This window comes from Melozone crissalis, unplaced genomic scaffold, assembly GCF_028551555.1.
Source record: "Melozone crissalis strain CALT ecotype California unplaced genomic scaffold, PUWL_Pcris_2 ptg000008l_1, whole genome shotgun sequence".
Lineage (NCBI taxonomy): Eukaryota > Metazoa > Chordata > Aves > Passeriformes > Passerellidae > Melozone > Melozone crissalis.
Genome location: NW_026535786.1, coordinates 625,803 through 642,930, shown reverse-complemented (window position 1 = coordinate 642,930; position 17,128 = coordinate 625,803). Strand labels below are relative to the sequence as shown.

Here is a 17,128-nt window from a genome sequence, read left to right as displayed (position 1 = left end):
AAAGGTCAGCCTGCCACAAACAGCATGTAAGGCAAGAAATGTGTGCTCAGAGCTGCACTGCATGGGGGGAGCGCCGCCCTATCCTCTCCTGCTCTGCAGATAAACCAACCTTAATTTTGGGCAGGGAGGAGAGGAGAGGAAGGAAGGATTCCTGTAGGATTCCTGCTGTTCATGCCCCTGGCACATCACTGGTAACTGAGACGAATATTTGGGTGTAGGTAGGAACACAGGAAAGGAGCTCACCTTCCCAGCAAAGGTAATGGAGAGAGAACTACATCAAAAGAAAGAAAAATACCCAGCTAAGGTACAAACAAGGCATTGACTGTCAGAAACCACAAATTTAGGTCTCACTTTCAATGAGAAAGTTTATATGTTGCACATATAGCACGAGAAAGCATAACCCCAGTGCAGCTGAAGAAATAGCTGCAGATCAGAAATTACTATGTGTATTTATTATGCACACATATAACCAGGACATTTCAAAGTGCCATGAAATCAACTGAAAACTTTTCAGAACACATTTTCCTCTGTCATGGACTAGGTGTTAAGGAACCCACATTCCTCCTCCCCTAAAGGCTGGTCCCAGCTGTGGATGCAGCTGAGATCTTTGAAAACATGAGCCAAGTGTTTGATCTTTTGTGTTTCTTGGACCACAGCAAGCACAACTGCGGAGCAGCTCACAGACAAAGAGAACAGCTTGCAGGGGCTGGAGGTCTCACCTCTCCAAACACAGGTGAGCTGCCATGGCCAGGCACCTCAAGCCCCAAAACATTGTTTAAAAGCCATAAATATGATACCTGCACAGAGCTGAAAGGAAGCTGATGACTTCATGGGTTGGTTTGTTTGCTTCACTCAAGCACCAACAAAAGGTAAGGCTGAAGGGCTTTGGTCAAAAATACTCAACTGCACAGAACAGGAGAGGCTTAGCTTCAGACACAGCCTGCATTATTCAGTGCATGAAGAACTTTTAGTCATAGCTTGAAACAAAAGCCTGTAGAAGATGGCTGGCAAGCTTTCTAATTAATACAACAGGTTTCATACTTTTAAAATGTAGTCAGGCACATCCTAAATGTCAGAAAAGAAGTCTATCTGCTGAAACCTGTTATTCCTAGTATATAAACACACCTTAAGAAGATCCAGCATTCTGCCTTGCTTAATACATTGAGAAGCACTACAAGATGTCTATTTGGACCTATTTGTAAAGCTCAGGTCCAAATGCTTTGCTCTTTAAAAAACTATTAAAGGACATAAGTACATACAACTATAAAACTTTGTACTCAGAAAAAAAAAATCAAGTAATTCCTCTCTGAACATTGCTGCAGGGTTGAAAAGTCATAGTACACAAGATTTCTGTAGGGAAGGAAGAAATCAGGTGTATTGATCAATGTTCACAGAATCAGAATCATTTAGTTTAGAAAAGACCTGCCAAGATCATTGACTCCAAGCTTTGACTGATGTCCACCTTGTCAACTAAACCACAGAAGTAAGTTCAGTCATCTCTTGAACACTTCCAGGGATGGTGACTTCAACACTTCCCTGGGCAGCCCCTTCCCACACTTAACCACCCTTTCAATGAAGAAATTCTTCCTGATATCCAACCTGAACTTCCTCTAGAACAGCCTGAGGTCACATCCTCTCCTGCTGTCAGCTGTTACCCAGGAGAAGAGGTTGACTCCTGACCCCACCTGGCTGCACCCTCCCTTCAGGCAGCTGCAGAGAGTGATGAGGGCCCCCTGAGCCTCCTTCTCTCCAGGCTGAACACCCCCAGCTCCCTCAGCTGCCCCTCACAGCACTTGTGCTCCAGACCCTTCCCCAGCTCCGTTGCCCTTCCCTGGACACGCTCCAGCCCCTCAATGTCTCTCTGGCACTGAGGGGCCCAGAACTGAGCACAGGATTGGAGCTGTGGCCTCAGCAGTGCTGGGTACAGGGGGACGGTCCCTGCCCTGCTCCTGCTGGCCACAGCTGGCTGATCCAGGCCAGGATGCCATCGGCCTTCTGGGCCACCTGGGCACACTCTGGATCATGTTCAGCTGCTGTCAACCAGCACCCCTAGGTCCCTTTCCACTATTCATAGTCTCTACATAACCCAGAGCAAATGACAATATCAAAATGGACATTAAAGGCCATTTTATAATCTGGGCTTATTGCTGGATTTTTTTTTCAAACTTCATACAATCACATAATGATCACAGGACTTTCAGACTTATAGCAGACACAATTACCCAATCATTCTATCTTGTGTTGTGAATTCATCATGGCCATGAACTTTTGGAAATTTTTTCTGTGAGTTAGAGGTCTTTCAGAAATACAATTTGAGAATGTTTTTAAGCTTTGTCATCTATTCCCTAAAGGTATCTTTTTTTCCTTTTTGATTATGCCTTCGAGGCAAATATAGTGCATTTCAGACTAATCTGCCAAGTTCATGGGACACGGTGACATGTCAGCTACTTAGGGATTGAGTAAAACGCAGATGTAGGCAGATTCATGCATTCCTAAGGCAAACATACTGCCTGATCTGTCGTCTAATTTCAAAATTAGCGTGATGAGGAGTAATTTTTAGTGTGGGAAGTTTCTGTTATCAGTTTAATCTAAACAGTAACATAGACGGTCTGCTTACTCGGTGGTAAATCATGTGGCAATACTTCAATTCCAAAAGAATGCATGGAAATACAGTTGTTACATGAAAGTGGAATGATTGAAATGGATTTTTTTACTGAAAATCACATTTACTGAATGCAAACACAAAATAAAGAAAAAAAACTTCAGTATGTAGAAATAAAGAATTTTGTGCTATTTATTAAAACATAATTGCTTTAAGGATCACAGTTAAAAGTCAGACTGTATGGAATATCAAAGAACATTGCTTTCCTGGGCAGTTAGAAATGACAAACCTTGTCAACTAACACAGAAGTCTGTCTATACCACTTTATCTAGGGTCACACATTTGCACCAGCTCTAGTGGGTTTTGTATTGGTATGTGGGGATCTCAAAAATGCTCTTATTTCCAGTTGTAATGTAGATTCTTCTTCGTTGGCGTTAGGAAATTATGACCAGTAAGGACACCTAGAGACATTCCTGTACTTGTCAGTTGTCCGCAGTTTTTTCAAGAACCAAGATGTAATTTTTACCAACAAGCAACATCACTTATACTTTTAATGAGGGGTACCCTGATTTAGCTGGGGATACTGAACTTGTGTTCCAGGGGCATTTGTTCATGTGACAAGGATATGTCTGTACAGACCAAGCTACACATCACCAGCAGGACACAGGCACACAATGGGGACATCTAATGAGCCATGGGCAAGAGCAAAAGCATAAGGCCAGAAGTATCCAAACAAGATTCACAATTTCCTATGTTTACATATAATTTGTAATGTCTGGCAAAATCTGTCATATTTTAATACACTCATAAATTCTTCTTAAGGTTTATCTGTTTCTCTGTTGTTTGAATATATCTACAATTTACTGCCTTAAATGCATGAGTTGCTTCATAACCGTATCAAAGGAACAAACACCACATTATAATTTTTCAGTTGAATATTCATTTCTGTGGTAAAACATGAATATAAAGCTAATTGAGTCCAATTCCTTTTTTACAGTTACTCCATTTATAATGGTGTACTGAAATGAGTCTGATGTGTATCAAAATGTTTGCAGTCATATTTTCCATTTCTTTTTGCATCTGATCTCACTATAATTTGATGCTAATGGCTGATTGAGTGTTCAGCATTGGAATTCAAAACATTAAGATTATTAAGAGTTGCAGTCAGTGAAAACATCTCTATTTAAAGCTTCTGAAATACAGAATGTAAGAGTTGATGGATTTAGGATTACAGCTAAGTGATTTAGCTTTAGTAAGTGCTGAACTTTTAAGGAAAAATAACACAAACCAAAGCTTAGTGGGTTTGCATACACATTACTTCTGGTGTAATACACACTGAAATTTTCCTCAACTTTCTGATTTTTGAAGAAGAGCTCCACTGAATGATGCAGAAAACAGTATGCTGGATCAAGAGTTTCAATGCAACATGACCACAGATGTGAGTATGAATGTACACTGTGTGCCTAGCACATTATTTATTTCTGATGGCATTGCAGTAATAAAAAGTAAAATATCCGTAAGAAAATGCGGGCAATATTTATTTTAATTCCTCCAAAATCTTACATTATGCACGTGCCCACATGTACCCATGCACACAATGTGCTAAAGTAAACATTTTGCACCATGTCATACCAGAAATTCAAGAGTGTGCAATGTGTAAGAAAAATGTATAACTGTTGTTAGAAATCTGGAAAGTCTATTCACTGTCATTCATATGCATATCTAAAAAGCAGCTCAGACAAGTTTACAAAACATTTCTTATGACTGTTGTGATTTTTGCAGTTAAGGAATCAGGAACTCACAATATGTACATCAAGCTTGAATGGCTTGTGTATATTACAGGTATAAAGCAGTCGGCAGGGTAAGTATGTCAAATATGCTGAAGTCCTGACATTGCAAAACCTTGACCAAAATAAACAAACAAAAAATGACCCAGATATCATCTCTGTGATAAGAGAAAAGACATTTCACTTCTTATGAAAGAGAAGAGGTTTCACCATCCCTGCTAGAATCTTGGGTAGCTGTGCAGCAATCACTTCTGACATCATCTCAGGGAATTCAACGCTCAGTGCACGGGACTGGAGAAATGTGTTCAAACAGAAGAGATGGAGCTGTTTCACCAGCTGGATTTGATAAAATACAAACATGATCAATCAGGCTAACAGTAATGCACCCAAATAAGCATGCTGTCAATCACTTATACATTCATCAGCTCACATCATTCTATACCTTACCCTGTCCTTTCTTGAATCAGGAATGAGGGTACTTGTCAGACCCTATTAATGGCAAAAACCATACATATAGCTATGGCAAGGCATATAAAACCACTGCTTCACTAATATTACAAAGTAGTATCACCCTCACTCAAGATGTATATGATGAACAATGGCAACTACTTAACAAGCTTTCAACCTTACATCTTATTCTCACATTCATGTATGTGCTTTGGTCACTACCTGCTATTTAAACACTGCTCTGGGAGGCAGCATTTACTACTTATCTGTGAGCTTTGACATGGTTTTCATTATGATCATATCAGTGTATGCTGCAAACACTGAACTCCACAGACTCTAATCCCTTGAAAGCAACTGCTCAACACATGATTATTACATCTCTTCCAGCCTCCCTGAGAGATTCCAATTTTTATTTCAGACCAGTGACCATTATGTTGTTAAATACTGGACTATTTCTGCTACCTTAGGCTTTAACATGACACAATCTCTCCAGTGTGATGATTTTTCTTTTCCTTGTATCTCCCACCACCTTACCAGCCTGAGCTGAAACAGGACTTGAATGAAAATACTCCATGGATCAAATACCACTTTGTAACTTTGCAGCAAGCCTCTCTCCCTCTTTCTCTTCCTCACAGGTTATTTTACGGTATGCAAAAGGAAGAGATTGAATTAAAATAAAATGCAGATTAGCTGAGTTCTGAAGAATACAAAGATGCAAAAGTCCTGTCCACCTTGAACTCCTTAGGAGTTCCTCACAACCAACATTGAGTTCAAGTGTCCAGGGCATGGTATCTAGAATTGTCAAAGATTAGTCAATTTCTAAACCTAGACAGATACTGAAAAAGTGGTACAGAATACCCACATGAAACCAGTTGAACTAAGGTTGGAAATCCAATCTTGGTTGCCTTTCACAAATTCTTAGTAGTCTGACTTTGCAACTTGAATTGCCTCTACCTCACACTATTCTCCTGAACAGGTATACACACACACATATACACCACCCCTACCAAAGCCCACAGTTGTACTGATTATAATACACTAAAAATTAAACAATGCATGTCTCACAAATACTTTGATGTGGTATACCATAAAATATGTGCACAATACAAATACTGATGTTGAATATAGAGCTATCTATTCACACAAATATACACAATAAAGGAGTTTTTTGTTTGTTCTTCTGTTGTTTAGCAATGCTGATGACTCCCTTCCATAGAATTACTTTTAGGAAATTCCTTCTTACATAAAGAGCAGAAAGCATTAACAAATCAACTTACATCATGCATGGAATCCATCAGTTTTGTAAGTTGATAGAAACGCTGTGAGTTGGCCACAACGCCCTTCTGGCGCAAACCAATTGCCTTCACCAGTTCTCTGATGTAGCTTGTTCTCATCTCATCAAATTGGCTTTGACTTCTTAGACCTTCCAAAGGAACTAAAAAAAAAAAACCAAATCAGCTGGGCTACAATTTACTCTGAAGGCAGTGAAATTTCAAGTACAGGAAAAATTTACAGTATTTCATGCTGTACAGCGCAATTCATTATTATGTGCCAGGTACTTCTTCGTCTTCAGGAGTTACTCCAAAACCAGTGATACAAATAGTTAAAAGGATATACCAGGAGCAATCAGTTCATTTTGCTAACTGCCTTGTGACTAGAAATATCCCTAAGTTTCAGTTACATGTGTTAGCTGGGGAAAAAAAAATATGGCTTAAAGAACCACTCCTGTCTTTGGGGAAACACGTTATGGACTGATCTGTGCTTACCCTGCTGAGGGTCTGCCCTCTTCACAGCAAATCTGTGGTAGAGAGATCTAGCTGGAGTGCTTCGAAATGGAGTCAAGGAATGAACTAACAGCTCTAAAGCAGTGCAGACAGTAAAGCTTTACAGTAAAGCTGCCAGGGCTCAGACCTCCTGTTTGAGCCTCTTTCACTTAATAGAACTGATCAGAGACTTAAAGGTGAACAGCTTTTGAGAAGAATGAGCAAGGAGGAGAAACTGGTTGAACTCCTTCTTCTCTTAAAGGTCAAGTGTGAGAATAAAAATGAGGCCATGGAGAGAACACTGAGAAAAGAACCTGTTAGTGGCTACTAGTGATAAGTGTCATGGAAAAAGAATAGTTTAATTTTCAAAGCCTGGATGATTCTGGATATTTCTTTTACAGAGAACTAAGGAATGTTTTCGTATAAAGTGGCTCTGATGGAGTTTAGGGTTAGATAGAAGTTACCCTTGACTTACATCTCTAAACCAGCAATTAAGTCTTTATATTTCTCCTGCAAATTGATTTTGAAGTTATCTTCCATCAATGAATGGCAGTTTTCCTCTGAATTCTGCAAAAAGACACATTCCCACCTAATGACCAAAAGTTCCTTGTAGCTATCTATTTGAGCTGCTCCCTTCCCTGAACATGTGTCAAGAATGAGGATACTTTTATTCAGTGGCACGAACCGAGCCAAAATCTTATGTAACAAGATTTAGAAATTCCTTTAAATCAGAAGTCTGGAAAGCATTACATTTAAGCCTCAGCCAACTCAAAGAAAAAACTGTGAAATCAAATATAGTGTTAAAACTTAGGCTGGGGGTCCATTCAAAATTAGAAATGTATCGAGACTGACACTCAGTTTATTTCAAATTATTGCTGCTTTGGAATAATCTAAAAATGTCAAAAACAGTTCATCTAAATAATTGAACAGAAGACACAATGAGAGACTAAAGGATTAGACTTGATTTACTGTTAGTACACATAAGATTGAAATGGCTGTACTTTCATAATTGAAGTAGATTAAGATGAACATCATGACTAAAATAAAAGTAGTCTTGAAATACCTTAAAGCAACAACAAGGTTATTTGGCTTTTTGAAAATACTTTTGTGGAATTATATTTATACAGTACCAAATGTTTACTAAATGTCTCAGCAACAACTATTAGGTGTGTTCCTTTTCCCAAAGATCTGACAAATTCTTTTTTCCTGTAAGACGATAAATGCAGGAGAGAACAAAAAGCAAAACTCATCAGAACAGGTAGAAATACTTTTTTTTTTTTTAAGTGATTTCTTACATATAACAAAACATATAATTTAAAAAAATAGCCTTCTGAATGTGATGCAGTTGATAAAGAAAGGTAACTGGATGAATTCTATTAAATTGATGCACTCAAAAATTAGAGGGATTGGACCAACACTGTCATGCTTTTTTGAATTTGACATGAACTTTCTGGAACAGAGATAGCTGAAATTTATCACAAATTTGTCACAAATTTATCTGAAATTTTTGAAGATAGACAAGAGTTTATTTGGGATGAAAACAAGGGGGAAAGCATTGAAAAAAGGAACACATTAATATTCTAACAAAGCAGTTGGAGTTGTATCAGGATTTTTAGATTTTTATCCACATTACCTTTACTGCTTTAGCAGAGTGTATGGAATTTTGCTATTCTTTTAGTAATTTCCATGTTCATATCTTTTTAAACTTACTCTCTGCTGAGACCAGTTTTTTGGGGTTTTTTTTTTTTTTTTTTACAAATGGGTTTATGCAAATACCAGCCATGAACAGATTGAGAGGGACTAAATTTTAATTCCTTATCAATTAACTAAACTTTGTAAAACCAAGAAGCAGGTCATGCAGGATTTGCACATCTCTCCTCTGACCCCTTTGTGTGTTGAGAACCAAACTTTTACATTCTTTCCACTATATTTTTCAAAAGTGCTTATTCTCATGTCTAACAGCACCTGTATAACTTTAAAAAAATTCTATTTGGGGATTCATAACTAACAATTATGGCCTTAGCAGATGCAAATTTTAGTATTTCAGAGAAGATTTTGGAAGATAAGTTCACAAGCAACCACATTTCCTATGTAATGGGGAATGCAGCTGTATGCTGCATTCTTGAAAAGATGCGTATAATTAAGTGACCATGGATTTTGTTTCCAGAGAAACAAACCAAAGAAAAACATTTCCATTTGTTTATATCTGTGCTAAACTTCACCTATTTATAACTATAAAAAGTTGAATAAATGCCTGTATTGTTTGTCATGGCCACTTCCCTAATTCTTTTCAGCAAACATGCTTTAAGATCTTGGTCAAGATAAAGCCCTCAGTCCTGATAATTTATTAAATATTTTTAAATGTATTATAATACTTTTAAGATTGTTTTGATTTGGTTGGAGATTTTTAAATCTGCGTACAGTCATTTGAACCAATATTTCCACGCAGATATACCGCACAGTTGTTCTGAAAATGTGTAACACAGTATGGCCATATGTCAAAAGGGATCCAACATTTCCCCAGTATGCTTATACACAATAAAACCAACAATGAATCACAAATTCTTTGTTCTTTATAAATATTAGAAAAAATATTTTTAGTCTTACAATACTAACATTCCATCTAGGACTGTTCCATTTGTTAAGCCATAGAGCTTAGTGACTGTCAAGTTGTCAAGTTAAACAACATGGTTCAAAACCCTTTTAGTAGTGATGTGTTACGAAGAAATAAAAGAACCTACTTGTGTTGAGAAGTAACAGTGCTTTCATACACAGGAACTCTTCTTGGCTTACTTGAAGTCTGACAAATTCCTGTGGGAGTTGCCACATGGACAGACACAGGGAATAGAACGATGATTCTTTCATCCTCTGTCTTACACCCAGAAAAGTTTAAAAAAATAAATTAAAAAACATGTAAACAAAGACAAAGAATGTCTCCAGTACTAACTGCTTGAAAGAAAGGTCTTATTAGAAGTTTATCACATTACAAAAATTAAAGATAAGCTTATACACATAAACAGTTTTCTGATTATTTTTGTTCCTATGCTAGTTTTTTATTGCAATGAATGTGCTATTATTTTGGATGTTAAATCTGTTACTGCTGTCCAGAAAAGAAACCAAAAATTATCAAAGCTGAACTCTAACCACTAAAAATAAAGGGAGTTTACTAATTAAAAATACCCTGATGAATAATGTGAAGTACTAACTTATTTTAGAAGTCAATAGATTCGTCTATCTCCGTAAAGGTTTCAAAGCATAGAACTGAAGACAAACCTGAAAGTCTATAGAAAAGCTTATTCTTAGGATTTCCAAAAATATTGGTATCAAGATACTTTGTAGCAACTCTAGCCCGGTACTTCTAGCAGCAATGATATTACTCTAGCATGTTATGCCATTAAAGAAACAGTTAAAAATGATACATGCTAAGTACATGGAGACATTAATACAACCTTTCCTGAACTCCCACAGAAGTAACCACAACAAATCACACAGGAAATACATAAAACTGTGGGGTTTTTTGCAGCACTTTGATACCACTTTTCTCTTTGTGATTTTGGTATATTGAGTATATATTATTGCATATACTTAGTAGGACAAATTTTCAACTGAAATGACTGCAATGGTAGCATTACAAAGTTTCTAATCTAGACTGAATTCATTGCATATTAACCTGATGATCCAATAATTTAGACTGATTTTAAAAGGTGGCATCCCAATCCAGATGAATTAGGTACAATAACCAGAAGATTAAATTTTGGTTGCCCACCTGTTAGTGAGTTCAGATCAGCATTCCAACCTGACTGCAGGTAGTTACCTCAGCAAACAAAACAGGATATTTTCCATTTAAAAAAGACTTTTACAATGCATTGAATTTTTTTCTTGTCAAAGTGTTACTGTCAGCTTGAATGAAAATTATTTCAATGTTGTTCAACATCTGATATCTTGTACCAGCTCTTAAATGACATAACCATAGAAATTTAATCTTTTAGACCTGAATAGACTTGTTTCTTCATCTACTTTAAATCTCCTTTTCTATTCCTTTTTGGTAGCATCTCTTCTTAATTACTATCTATGAAGAGCAATAGCAGCTTTTAGGGTTTAGCAGCTTAAATGTTGTTCTTACTCAAATTTTCAGACACTGCAAAATACAAGAACAGTAAGTCCTTGCAGGGTGTTAACACAAAGAAATCTTTGTCAAACTAGCACTACTGGCTTTCTTGGTCTGAAATTGATGCTACCAAACACATCCTTCCCTAGAAGCATTGCAACTCAGTTCACTAAATCATAGAATGGCTGTGACACAAGCTCTGGATTGTGGTTTCGTGGTAATTATGAAACAGCTACAGTGTGTGTTGCCCCTGCAAAAGGACTTTCTATTATCTCCTTCTACCTCTAGGCATACACTCCTGTGATTCTGGCATTAGTGCCTGCACTCCTACATGGTGAGTCATGTCAGGGATCATCTCTATCTGCTAATGAATGGCTTTTTCTGGGGCACCTCTCAGGCATATAAACTCATCTGTTTGACAGTGCAGCCACAGAGTGTTTGGTCCAGCTCAGCTAAAGTCATGGGGATGCATGACCAGGACAGCTAACTTTTTTGGCAATGTTCAGCAGTTACCCTTGCTTAAGGTGAACATTAAAGTACAAACTTAGACATCATCATAAAGTTGTTTACATTTTACTGATCTAAAAGGTAACTTGTTTCCAATAAATAGTTGCAGATATGATTCAGTGCATCATTCACTTTTTATATCTCCTTGTTTATAACATCTCTAGTATGACCCTGATGAGATGTTCTACAACCAAGAGAGGAATATGTTGTCAGCACCCAGCACAGATGATCTTGAGTTGATAACAAGAATCTGTCTCTGGTGGGTTACAATCAGGGTTCATAAATCTTAACACCATTCCCAAAGAAAGTACTTAAAGTCTTCTTCACAAGCTGTCAGCAGTGGTGCACAAGCGGGGTGATACTCCAACACATGACATTACTGCTTAAAGCTATCAACTCACTCTGTGTTTCCTCTTAACATAACCATAAGATATATAAGACTATGCTGGGACAACAATACAGCCAGAAATTAATTCAACCTCATCACTTCTAAGTATTTCAATTTGTACAGCGCAATTAATAAAAATGGGACAGGAAAGAATTCATTACTCAACAATCTCACAGTCATTTACAGTCATTTGAAAGAGAAAAAAAGGTCAGAAGCTATAGGGTTGGCTCTACTGAATATCTTCTACAAAGGAGGGAGGATCTTGCACATCTATAGATTTTAAAATCAGGTGTCTTCTGCAAACCACCCCTTAATCCTTAAACAACATGTATTACAAAATACCTGTTTTTCTTTCAGCTTGCTTCATAGCAGTTCTTTCAGTATTTTAAGAAAAAAAAACGGAGAAGAATTTATTAAGGAAAAATAAATATAGGGATTAAATTATGTTTTACTGTTCCTGGCAACCTTCCATGTACTATAACAAAAGAATATAAAATTACAAGTCTGACAATATTGATTTGCGGATCTGGAAAACTGACAAAGACTGAAATGATTATTATCTAAATTAAATAGCATAGTGAAGGAAAATCCAAGCCAAAAAGCCTCTGCTATCCCCCAGCAGAAAAGAGCAGTCTCATATAATTTTTCCTTTATATTAAAATTCCTACTTGATAAGTAGTTTTTTTACTGAGCATTTAGATTTTAGGCAAACTATTTGCAAAAAGCACCCAAACAAAAACAATGAAAAAAACCCACATTCAGTCCCATTTAGTAAACATTAACTCATGACTTATTCATACAAATTGAAGTAAATCTTCTGACAGCATGATTTTTTTTCCTTAGATAATTAAAATTCTGTTTGAACTGCTTTTGCTTGACCATGTACACAGAATAGTTGAGGTTCCCACAAAACCACTCCCAAAGATACTAAACTTTGATATGGTCAGAGGACTTAGCCATTAATTTTGAAACAGAACAAGTAATGAATGAAATCTTGGCCTCAATGGAGTCACATTCCCATTGGCACATAAAAGTTCAACATGTTATTCATGGGAGCATTCTACTTACTCATTTAGAATCAGATCTGGTGCAAAATACAACATCTGACCACTGACGTGTTTGTATGATCTCCATCCCATGGCAAAAACCATTAGACTCATCCAGGAATACTGGATGAGGGTTATCTGATCGTCGATATGCAAATTCCGAAAACCTGGAAATGAAATTCAAGATAAAATATTTCATCATTCTCATTTAGACAGCAGCTAAGTAGGTGTTTTGAGATTACAAATCTGAGCTATCAAACTGATAACACCTAGAAAAACAAGCAGTTTTGGGGATGTAGCTCTCCAATGCTTGGGTAATAACTGCCTATCTTAGTTAAGCTCTTGTCTTTTTGTTCTCATCCAGTATTTTGAAATGTTCACACCAAAATTTATTTTACCAAAAATGACTGTTTCACAGGATAGGAATGTATGTCTTTTTCCTTTGGTAAAAATATGACAGTTTGTAACATCATCACTGTAGCCAACTCTCATTGAATGTCAATAGCTTGAACATCAGTATTCTTACCATAAGATGCAGCTGTCACACAAAAACATCCAATATGAGCACCTTTCTTGCATTCAACTTAAGAGAGCCATATTCAGTTGTGAGCTTGTGTTTGATCGCTTTTGCTGTTTGAAAAATTTAAAGATTGCCACGAATTATCTGAGTGAAACTAATAGCTTCCTGCCACTGAAAGGAGCACTCCTGCTCCTCATTGTGTGGTCCTGTTACCTCCTTCAAGCAAGCTTTGGCACTCATGCTCCTCCTCAGTGAACTGGTTCAGTTCATGAAGACAACAGGAAACACAGAGGGCTAAAAAAAGGTTTCTTTTCCTCCCATTTAGTGAGATGAATCAATTCACTCAAGAGGTCTGTTAAGTGCCAAATGCAATGGGAAGAGCAGTGATTGAGACTACTGCTTTCTGCAGCAGCAGTGTCAAACTGAGCTCACATAAGAGTATTTTCCAGGCTTTCTCCTCAATATATTGATTTCTATATATCCCAGGATGACCATGATGATCCCTATCACCATACAGCACACATAAATATACAACATGGATCTTTTTTTTCAATCCAGTTGTGGATCTTCATAAATTCAATTACTTCTTATTACCAGTCTGTTTGTGAGCAGCTTACTTCTAATTGGTATTATTTATAAAAATTTTACTTTTTGGTGCTTTCAAAAATTCGTTTTAGTAATAAGAAGAATAAAGAATAAGCAGATATACAACCTTTTTTATATCAAATGAATAAATAGAAGAAAGGCTGTAATAACAATCACATACAGGAACTGTCGGAGCTCCTGTGCTTACTTTGAGTGAATCTAAATATTTAGATGGATTCTTTCAAATGTGCTTCCCTATTAAAATATATTTGATTAGTTAAATTATCTGATAAGGGAAAGCCTAATAATTTCAGAATTTGTAAAGAATTAACAGGTAGTCAATAGTATTATCTTTAGACTGCTCCTCTCATGAAATATTTGCTTAAATACAATTCACTACATATAAGAAATTATATTACCTGGTAGTAATTTAGACCACTTGACTACACAAAGAAGTTGCCTCTCACAAAGATGATTCAGACTGGTCAGCAAGGAACTTGGTGTTTCGGGTTTTGTATTGTCATAACCAGCATAGACAACTTCTGGCTCAATGCCTCGTAAAACACTTATCATTGGGGGAACAAACTGTATTTCTTGATTTGGAGAAAAGGACAGCCTTTGGGTTAGAGCCTGGCTTTCATCTTGAAGGGCTGCTGGCTGCTGGAGTGCAACATCTAATGTTCTCACAACCTTAATTTTGTTAAACTTTTTCAATTTTCGACCTGAAAAAAAAAATTGTTGATCTGTTAGAAAGAGTTAACCAAGAACATTAGTATTTTCCAGTAATGCTGGATTACACTTTTAATCTATACAAGGAAACCAGAGCTGTCTTCAGAAAAAATTTTCTATTTTTTGACTATTAATGTAATTGAAAAATGATAATGGAAAATTCTTTAGAGCTTCTCCCTCTGTATCCTGCTCCTTTCACTAAGGGATGAACAGCACCCACCCATTAAAATTATTGCCATGAATTCTAGGTTACAGTAACCTCGTAAAGGGTTTTCTGGTTCAATTCCCACTGTTCTGTCATATGTCAACAGCTGAGCCAGCTGGCTCTACAATTCAGTTTCTATTCAATGTCAATTAAAGATACTGCTTCTTTTACTCCCTAATATTCAAAACCAAAAATGTTAGTAATTAATTACTACACATAGAAACTCCTCTCCTCCAGTTCCCTAAGAGCATTTCAGTGTCATGCCTGAATCTTATTTTGGTGCCCAGGGGGATGAGTGAAAGACTGACAAATACTGTAAACTCTTAGAAGATATTTCATTTCCTAAAGGATAATTTCCCTGTCTCAGTATTTTTAGTTGTTACTTCCATACTACAGTGGTATGAACAACACTAATTGAAACAAATTAATAGCTGAACTGCCTTCCCAAAATAAGCACAGATACATTAGTATGGTTATTTGCTTTAAATAGATCCTCAAAGATGATGAAAACCCTGCTAGATCTTTAGTTCTGCCAAACAAGTTTGTCTTAGGGAAAAAGGTCAAAAAATGCAATAAAAATACTGATACTTATGGCCTGATTTACATGACAGGGGAATAGAAATAGACACAGGGGTGATGGCAAAAACAGTAACACTCATCATGCAATGACATTCAGGGTTCATATTCCCACTAACTTAACTGCAGGTTTAATTAGATTAGTATAAAGTGCCACAACAATCATATGTTCTTTTACCACTTATGGTAAGAATAAAAACATTTCTAATTCGAGATTTCTTAGTAAAGAACCAAACACAAAGTTGCATCTTATGTTACAGCTGAACCAAGGAAAAAAAAGCAAAACAAAAACCCACAAAAGAATAGACAATTTATTATGCTGAAATACCTAGAGCTAATTTTTATCACAACAAACCTATACATAGTCATAAACTTGCTGGGAATTTCCCACTAAGTATTGTGTAGGCATGAAGGAAAACAGAAGTAACAATGCATTTGATAGTTCATAAATAATGATTTCAGGTATTTTCAGAAATAATGGCTTCAGATACTTTTACAGTTCAGAGAACAAGTAAAGAAAGAAACCAAACAGAATAGTTATCACATGGAAATGTTAGTAGTTAATAAGTACCCATGTTTCCAAGTGATTAAATGTATCAGGATTAATGTCACACTGGTTTGCAGAACTGCTCGTGTGTTTATTGCTTATTATGTTGCTTAACAGCCATCAGTAAAACAACTCCACTTGTTACCTATCTACAAGAGAGATGACTATTAATAACTTGCAGCAAACTTTCCCATCTACAACAAAGGAGACCACATGAAATTAATAACAACTCTAAAGAACATAAGGAAAACAATGGAGATTTGACAATAGCTTAGTTTTTCATTTGCTGTTTACAAAGCAGGTAAGTTTTGCTGTAAGATAAGTAAATGTCTCCCTTTAGTCCCATAATGGGTAAATAATACCAATCCACTCTGACAACTATTTTTCTTAATACTGTAATATATACTTCTTAATACTATATGTCTGTGCATATTTAGACAGCACAAAATTTTTGGTAACATTTTCATTACCTCACTTTAAGACAGCTAACCACTCAAGCAGTTTCTTCATACTCACTGTTCCCCTACCCTTGATTATTACGAATAGCATGTTTATAGTGTTTGTGTTCTACATGTACCTAGAAAACATTAAAAAAAAATCTGTTTAATCCCACTATCAAATATATTATGATTTTGTCCTTACTACCTAATTCTGTATTTTAATATTTTTTTAGCTAGGTATACAGAATCATACAGACAATTAGACATTACTGATGGTAGACAATTTATAATAAAAGGACTGGGTTTCTAGTAGAAGTTTAACATCTCACTACCCTTCTCCTTACCCTGTAATGAGGTGAAAAGCATCAATGAGGTATTATTCTTGACAGAACACAATGGCCCTTACTTTAAGGTCACTCTGCTCTTGCTTTTTGTGTAGAAAAAGAAGCCGTGCACACCTTAGGAGGGTGTATACAACATAGAGAAAGCAGCAAAGCAGAAGGAACACATCTTGGTTTTAATAAACCCTTTGATCCTACCTCAGAAAATATTACCTGGAAAATTAATTCACCTCTTTCTGCATGTAATCACTGCACTGTGGACTGAAAGCTGATTGAAACAATGAAGGACACAGTCATTCAGCAATACAGCTGAACAAGGAATCTGTGATAATCAGCCTGAAAAAATTACAGATTCACTCATAATAAATAAAAGAGTTGAGTACTTGTTTATTCCAGGACCTGATCCAGCTACCTGCTATCCTATTAGGTTTAAGATTAGAAAGGGGATAGATTAATGTCTCAAGTTATGAGGTTATAAAGCCCAAAGACAATTAATACTTTCAAAAAAATTACAAACACAGTACTGTGAAATGTATA

General features: G+C 36.4%; 1 protein-coding gene across 1 annotated transcript in view; it reads right to left on the bottom strand.

Annotated features, from left to right (window-relative positions):
- Window positions 1-4,009: 4,009 nt before the first annotated feature.
- Window positions 4,010-17,128, bottom strand: part of PGR (progesterone receptor) — a 30,367-nt gene continuing 17,248 nt past the window's right edge. Inside the window, exons 4-8 of the mRNA XM_054269904.1 lie at window positions 14,173-14,475; window positions 12,671-12,815; window positions 9,341-9,471; window positions 6,114-6,271; window positions 4,010-4,725 (exon numbers count right to left, since the gene is read on the bottom strand). Of these exons, the coding sequence (XP_054125879.1) occupies window positions 4,570-4,725; window positions 6,114-6,271; window positions 9,341-9,471; window positions 12,671-12,815; window positions 14,173-14,475 (893 nt within the window). The 3' untranslated portion in view covers window positions 4,010-4,569. The remainder of the gene's footprint in view (window positions 4,726-6,113; window positions 6,272-9,340; window positions 9,472-12,670; window positions 12,816-14,172; window positions 14,476-17,128) is intronic.